This window comes from Seriola lalandi, unplaced genomic scaffold, assembly GCF_002814215.2.
Source record: "Seriola lalandi dorsalis isolate HSWRI2012SDOR001 ecotype SW California unplaced genomic scaffold, Sedor1 jcf7180002054939, whole genome shotgun sequence".
NCBI classification, from domain to species: Eukaryota; Metazoa; Chordata; class Actinopteri; order Carangiformes; family Carangidae; genus Seriola; species Seriola lalandi.
This window is the reverse complement of record NW_019525659.1, coordinates 2,130,099-2,138,318: the sequence shown is the minus strand read 5'-3', so window position 1 is coordinate 2,138,318 and position 8,220 is coordinate 2,130,099. Positions and strand designations below refer to the sequence as shown.

Sequence of the window (8,220 nt, the reverse complement as noted above, 5' to 3'; positions counted from 1 at the left end):
CCCACCCCCCCATATGATTTAGAACGGGAACTTTTAGGAATTATTACACTGATTTGACCTCATACTGAATCGTATGACCTCTGTTAAACTGTCGGCAGCAGGTTCAGCTTCAGTGTATCACCATGTACAGTGTATGATGTGTACAACACACAGCAGTTGGACTGAACTGACAGACCCAACAGCTTCCTGCCTCCTGCAGATATCCAGTTAGAATCAGGAAGAATCATTATGTCGCATTTTTTTTTTTGATGATGTGTTGAGTTAAAAGGCTTGAGGTTTGTTGACCTTCAGTCTGTGTCTCTGTGAAGCAGCTGCAGAGCGGCTGGGAGAGCTGGGACGTGGTGACGGATCCCAGTGTCTCAGAGGAGAGGAAGGTTGTACACAAACATCTGTCCACACAAAGTAGAGCTAGAACTTTGTGGTGTTGGTTTGTGATGGTAGATATGTAGAATATTTTAGCCTCCAGTGAATCTGTTTTTTTTTTTTTATCCACCCTGAAAACCCCCTAAGTCACTTTGCCATTTGTTTGGTTTGAAAAAAAGAGGAAACACCAGGAAATAATTAAATGTTGATATTGATGGATGTGACCTCATACACATACAGAAGTCTGCAGCTGCGGTGGAAATGTTTTTTTTTTTTTCTTATGAAGTTTTTCTAACTGAGTGAAATGACCTGAAGTGTCGACCTGGCAGCCGTCATAAGAGCTGAGGAAAGGAGCTTCAGTGCTTCCTCTCTTATCTCCTTTAACAGGGGAAACACTGGACCTACCTTTATGAAAGGAAAGGAGATAATGCCGTCCCACAATTCCCTGCAGCAGCAACATTTAAAGCAACGCACCATTATAGTTTCACCACAGCAGACCCACGTAAATGTAGAAACGTCAGAGCAGCTGTTTTATGTTTGTGACACGATCCAGAACTGATGGAAATAAATCCTTGTCTGATCCACTGAAGCCCGAATCCATAAATATAGATTTATTCTCTTTAAATCCAGTGAGGAGTCATGAAGAACAAGCAGGTTGAATATATAGTTAATAATATCATCATCATAACTAAATACTGTAAAGCACAAAACATGAATTTTCTCTACTTAACAAATATATAGAATTGTCAAAAGCTCTTATGTCAGAAAACTACAAACTTATGTCTGAATATAATTTCTTCTGGCTTCTTGCTCAGTTCCTTATTTCTGTTTAATTATTATTTTACTGGCTCAACTTTCTCTACTTGTATTTTTCTTTCATGTGATCTTATTTCAACATTTCAGTCCTGTTTATTTAGTGTTTGTGGTTAGGAAAGGAGGATTTATCCTCCATGTACAGTTGGATTGTCTCAGCACTGTAGTCGTCTTTTCCTAAGTCCTTATGAATCCTCCTTCACAGCTTTCTTTGACCTCGTGATATTTTCCGTCGAGGAGAAGAAGAAGGAAAAGGAAAAGAGATTATTTCGATTTTTCTACCACAGCCTGAGTTTATGATTTTATGAAATGATATAGTTTCTAACCTTTAACCACGTTGTTTGTCCTTGTAAATGCCTTAAATATTTGAAGCTTTACTCTCTCTCACAGTAACACCAGCTGACCACAGGGAGGCACAACACAGCAACCTTTCCTCAGTCAAGCCTCTGCAGATGTAGAGTAAAGGTCAACTTCAGTTCAGGCACAGGGCCAACGACAGCAGCTGTTAGACACAAACACATCACTCCTGTATTTACAGCACATTCAATCTGACATCGTCACACATGCTCTGAGTACAGCCACGATAATGTGACTTCAGCAGATTTAAAGTACCTGCCTGGAATAAACAGTGTGAACACAGGTGTCGGATCATAATACCACCGATCATACTCACTGAGGATAGAGAGGACACAGCTGTGGCCTTCACAGCCACCGTAGTTCATAGTGAGTATTACAGTGAAGCTGCAAAAGCCGCGATCGCAGCCAGTGTTGTGGGACGGCAGATTTTCATCACTGGGCCACTGACGCTGATGCAGGTTTTTTTTTTCTTCACTCAGACTTAAATAGCAGCAGTTAATCTGCTGCATCTGTCCTGAGGTGGTCTGACTCAGCTCGCTGCAGCGGTGCAGCGGTGTCGGTGACGGCACTGGTGGCTGTGGTTTCAGGTGCAACAGACTTGGTGGGTGTGGTCAACACTGCTTTTTGTGTAGGATATAAAAACTGAAGGACAGGTGTAGCGTCGGTGAGACTGCTGAGCTGTTTGTTATTAAAAGTCAGTGTGTATCGGCAGGGCCCCGCAGGCAAGCTGGGCAGTTACCATGGCAACCACCAGAAGGTCAACAAGGAAAGTGTAGACATTTTTGTACTCTGATACACTGTTTTTATACTTAAGGAACAGTCTGACCAATAGAGTCATCTATGATTAAAGGACTGGACCAACACTACAGACCAGTGTGACATATCTCTATGAAACTGGTGCCAGAGGTGGAACAACACTCACACCCAGGAAACTGCTTGGCTGTGCTCGGCCTCAGGTGGTGGCGAGTCACTTTCTATTAATATAATCCAGACCATCAGAATCATGGGTAATCTTTAATCCATACAGATACATTAACAAGAAAAGTGGCATCTTATGTTCCACATCATATCCTCAATATGATCATAAACTAAAGATGAATGAAAATATTTTTTAAATGATGGAGCTATGAAAAGATTACTTCCCTTGGGGATCCCGCTGGACTCTGGTCCATAGTCACAAATGATTATTAGTCACACTGGGCTCTACCTGTAGGCAGCCGGAAATAGACTGTCAGAATAATTATTTAAATATAGAATTGAATTAAATAATCTAGATTTAATAAACTCTGTATTTAATTGTTGGTGCCTGAAAACTGGTCTGGGATCAGGGGTTAAAGGTGCACTATGCATTCCTGCATGACGTCACTTCTGTTGACGTTCGAAGTAAATACCAAACAAAACAGAGCAAGCTCGCCCCTCCCCCCCATGATGCATTGCACTGGAAGCCCTTCTGCCGGCCGAGTTCTCGCCACCTTTGAATGGATTCCCCAATATAAATGCTGGTCTTCGTTCGTTCCTTCTCCATTTCTCTCCTCCTCGCCGTATATTCATCCGAATGTCTTTTCTTTATTTGGATAACATTATCTTCCACACAGAGGTCGTTCGTCTTCCTGGGGTGAACACACAAACACAACAAATCAAACAAACCTGTAGAACGATTAACAATAGTAACTTTTAACCAAAATAACATCAAAATTGTCACAAATGCACGAAAAGAATATGAAACAAGAAAATATAAAATATATAAAATAGAATTAAAAAAAGAAGGGAAAGATGTGTATAAAATAAATAAATAAAAAATAAAATAAAGCAAGAAGAAAAAATATTTAATAAAAAAAATAGAAGAAGAAAATAATGACAATCAAAGGCACAGACACAACAACATCTATCTAAGATTCCTCACGTTTAGTTTTAGTGACCTTTGCCCTGTTTTAGACGAGAATCATGTTCCAAACAGAACCCACCCTGTGAAGCACAGTTCCATCATACATCTGATCCGTGTCCATGGTAACTGATGTGTAGAGTTAAGGTGTTTGTGTGTGACCATGGTTCATGACTGTTTCTCTCTGTTCTCCTGCTGCTTCTCTCAGCTGCTGAGTGAGGAGGTGGACAAAGTGAGTACCTTTTACTGGTGAAGATTGTGATCTGTGTTTGTTAAATACGTGTTCAGTTTAATACTTCCTTCGCTTCCACCCACAGGCAGAGCACGAGCTCCGTGTGGCTCAGACCGAGTTCGACAGACAGGCCGAGGTCACTAGACTGTTGCTGGAGGGAATCAGCAGCACACATGTAAGTCAGTCATGCAACTCTGTGTGTGTGAGTGTGAGCCAGCAGTGATGGGGCAACTAGTCAAAGCAGCCAAACACTCCGGTCCAGTACCAGCAGTACAGTGGAAATGAGCAGCATGAATCATTACATCCTTTTTTTTTTTTTTTTTTTTGCAGAATTATCCAAAAATTACTAGTGAGTGCTAGCGGTGCTGGTGCTAAGCTAACTGCCTGCTGGCTGCAGCCTTATATTAAACAGACAAATGTGAGCGTGAAGTTGATAAGTTTATTTTCCAAAAGTGTTTCATGATACTTCTTCAGATTTCCAATTTGTCTCCCTCTTCTGCTCCTTTGCTCTTACGTTGTTTTGTGCTCTCTGGAACACTTGACGGAATATATACAATATTTTCGCACGTTGACGCGTCAGGAGGCTCGTGTGACCTGGATCAGTGTGTTTTGATGATAATATTTGGCTGCCGTGACGATGATGAAGCAAGCTGTCGTGTCTTCTCTTCCCTCCACAGCTCAACCACCTGCGCTGCCTGCAGGACTTTGCAGAGGCTCAGGCCACGTACTTCGCCCAGTGTCACCACTACATGCACGAGCTTCAGAGGGAGCTGAGCAGGTGAGGATTCACTGCCGACGGTGGCTTCCTGCTGTAGAGTTAGAGATTAACACTCGGGTCGTTGATTTTGTACATATGAAATATCTTTCAGGCAGTTTGACTAGTTTGAAATTGAATCCATTAACCTTTTCATTACCGTGGGGCTTTGTACAGCCATGTGTGTGTGTGTGTAAATATTTACTAGAATTAGAATCACTCCACTTAGAAAGCACTTTGCAGTCTGACCGTTGTTGGGAAATGAGTCTCTGGCCTTTCTGTCTAAACAAATGCAGATGTTTCCAGAGGTCCAGAGGGAAAGGGGGGTTTATGAATATTACCACACATTGATCCTAAAACCAGCACTGCTCACTGACGCCGTTACATTATTGATGCATCACCAGCTACCTCTCAACTTATTTTCATTCATTTTTATTCAATAATGTAAAATATCGGGGCGTCGAGTCGCTCAGTTGGACGAGCATCCGCCACATGTGCAGAGGCTACAGTCCCGAATCGGACGGCCCTTAGCTGCATGTCATTCCCTCTCTCTGCTGCCTCACCATTTCCTGTCTCTCTCTACTGCACTATCAATAAAGGCCCAAAAAGATAATTAAAAAAAACAATGTAAAATATCCACAGTATTATTTCCCCTAGTTCTTTTCATATATATCAAATAAGAAAGACCTGTGAGCTGACCAACAAGTGTAGCAAACATAACTGAAAAACAAGATGCTCCAGTTGTAATTACATTTTTGTGAAATAAATTTGACTCATTGAGTTTAGTTTTATTTGTCTGTACAAGTTAAAATCAAACCTGGCATAACAGCAATGGAAATGAATGTAAACAGAGAAAAAAAAAGCGCCTCATTCATAACTTAAAGTAGGAGTGAATCTGTGAATCAGTTTGATTATGTTCTCTCAGTATCATCAGTCACCCTGGCAACATTAACCTGTCTGTAGTCCCTGGTTAGATTGACCTCTAGCGCCACCATGAGGTTGACATTTTTGGTATGTGTTTAGTGCTAGTGCATGCTAATAGGCTAACTTAAGATGGTGAACATGACTTGTAAAACATCAGCATGTTAGCACTGTCACTATGAGCATATTAGCATACTGACATTAGCATTACGCTCAGAGCACAGCATTGCACAAGTACAATCTTACAAAAGCGGTTGTGACTCAGTGGTTCAGAGGGCAGAGAATCCACAAGTCAGTGTTCAAGTTCAAAAGATGAGGAATAAATGTGATTATTATCAAGAGGATGTAAAATTCAAGTACGGACAAATGATAAGCAAAGCCTCCAGATCTGTCTTCCCTTGTATGTGTGGAGGCGGCAGTCTCTGCAGCCGGAACACAGTCACATTTAATACACATCTGGATCTGATCCCTCTTCATCTCTTGACCACAAAGCATATTGGCCTCAAATAAACAGGCCTTCACTTGTCTTCCACATATTCATACAGACATGACAACGCTGTTGGCGCCCCCAACTCCTCGGCTGCTGTCTGCCCGAGCCCCGTCTCATCTGCTTTCCTGTCAGGACCGACACCTCCTGGCGCCGCAGTCACTTCCTCCTCCTCAGGCCAAAAGCCCAGCACGCTCGCGATGGAGCAGACTCCGTTCCCTGTTACAGGCACCAGAAAGGCCAAGGTTCTGTATGACTACGACGCCCACGATGTCAGTGAGCTGTCCCTCTTGGCTGATGAGGTACAGTTGGATGTTCTGACTCACCCCACACTCACATGTGCGTTACACGAGGACTTTTGTCTGACTCACAAACGGAGACTGTGTGACTGGCACAGATTGGGACAGTGTTGGACAACTACTCACACATTTCATTGTCTTTTGGCCATAAATAAAAATGAACAACATCAGATACTCATGGTCATGTGGCTGATCCATCAATCTGTTTGCTATGCAGGGTTTTAGAGGACTGTGGCCTGTCCCAACATACTCAATACACAAAATGTTCCATTCCAAGAATAGTTTAGGAGTCAGACCCTGCTGTCTTGAGCAGCTGGTTCAGGACTTTTTTTTAGTTATTCTTGTTTGCCTTTATTCTGATACTTTCTGAAGAAAGTCAGGGAGAGAGAGAGAGAGAGAGAGAGAGAGAGGATAACTTGTAGCAAAGGGCCATGGGTCGGACTCGAACCCGTGGTGCTGGGGTTATCGCTGCATGTGTTTTCTTAAGTTGCAACGCTTTTTGAGTCTTCAGGGCCACCGTACCGCTGAGTTCCTGCCATGCTTATTGTTGAAGAACCAGGCAGATAATTCAGCAGCCCAGCAGGGGAGAAGCTGCTCTGTTGGCAGTGAAAAGAAGGACAACAGAAGAAATGTAGTAGTGTAATCGTCAGAGTGTGTAATGCTGCTGTCAGGCTGCCAGACCTGTTGCCTCCTGCAGCGTGCCCTAGTTGTGACCTTGCCCCGGTCTCTTTGGAAATGACTAAACAGAGGAAGTGGAGGCAGATAAAGAACATGATACACACAGAACCACCAGCTCAAGAAAATAAACAAAACACTACCTCACACACACACTTGGATTAAGAGTCAGAGGAGGGAGATGATGCAAATGTCACCATGATGAACAACACACCATTTCCCTTTCCCTTTCTCTTAACCTTTATATCTATCTATATCTAGAGGCTAGTTCTTTTTTTTCTTTTTTTTTACACTTTCATGTCATGTTTTTTTTCTCTCTCTCTCTCTCCAGCTGATCACTGTGTACACCGTACCTGGGATGGATCCTGATTGGTTGGTTGGAGAACGGGGAAACGAAAAGGGCAAAGTACCCGTCACCTACCTTGAACTGCTGAGCTAATGGACCAACCACCAGACACACACACACACACACACACACACACACACACACACACACACACACACACTTGCAAAAACCTCCATCTACTATCATGTGTGCAATCAGTACATTTAGTGTATTCTCATCTCAAGCACTTATGCAAACCTGTGTGTTGGGAAAGTTTCTATAAATACAGACGTCTAATGGGAGGAAATGGCAGCAAACACTCGTGGCGGTTCATGTGGGTCATTGTAAGTTCCAGTAATGTGTGATGAGGCCACAGTTAAAGCTACTCTCAGTTTGTTTGGGTGTTTTTGTGTGATGACTTTTCTATGTGTTGTAACGCTGTACTCACCAGTCATCGCTGAGATCCGGGAAGACTGACAGGAAACACCAGTAGTCAGGTGTGAACAAGCCTGATGCTCTAAACCAGTCTGGAGGGAAACTGGGACTTCCGGGTCCTGTTTCACACTTGTAATACAAATTATTACAAATCTTGGGACATAACCATAACGTATGTCTGTGTAGATAGGGATTATATAGCCTTTAACAAACCCCATCCCCATGAGCCTGAAACCACAGGGAGGTGAGTGCACTGGCGGGGTGGGGCGAGGCAGATTCGGCTTGCTCAGACACGTCTGTAGTAACAGCAGGACATGGAGCAGCACAAGGTGTGAAGGGAGCGCTGGTAGAAGTCAGGAATGTGGAAGAAAAAGTTGTTTTGATGTGAGTAAGTACTGGCAGCTGTGATTTCTTTGAGATTGCACAAGTTTGTTACAGAAGCTGGTGAAAGAGTGGAGGTAACGTCAGGACTCTGCAAACTGTGTAGGCATTGATTATGGGATTGTGGGTAATACATGTAATACGGCAGTTGGTGTGTGATGGAATTTAACAACATATACTCTGGGGTTTGTTTTCAACCGGTCTGATGATCGTGCTGCTTGTGTTTCTTGACCTGTCTGACTTCTCTTTAGTGATGCACCAACATCTCAAGGTCTCAGTGGTTAAAGCTGTGAGTT

General features: G+C 42.9%; 1 protein-coding gene across 2 annotated transcripts in view; it reads left to right on the top strand.

The window, feature by feature from the left end:
- sh3glb2b (SH3-domain GRB2-like endophilin B2b) overlaps positions 1 to 7,899 on the top strand; it is a 20,711-nt gene extending 12,812 nt beyond the window's left edge. For both annotated transcript variants that reach the window (XM_023397922.2, XM_023397923.2), the window contains 5 exons: positions 3,624 to 3,647; positions 3,733 to 3,822; positions 4,325 to 4,425; positions 5,868 to 6,111; positions 7,115 to 7,899. In XM_023397922.2, coding sequence (XP_023253690.1) covers positions 3,624 to 3,647; positions 3,733 to 3,822; positions 4,325 to 4,425; positions 5,868 to 6,111; positions 7,115 to 7,222 — 567 coding nt within the window. In that variant the 3' untranslated portion in view covers positions 7,223 to 7,899. The remainder of the gene's footprint in view (positions 1 to 3,623; positions 3,648 to 3,732; positions 3,823 to 4,324; positions 4,426 to 5,867; positions 6,112 to 7,114) is intronic.
- Positions 7,900 to 8,220: the final 321 nt, after the last annotated feature.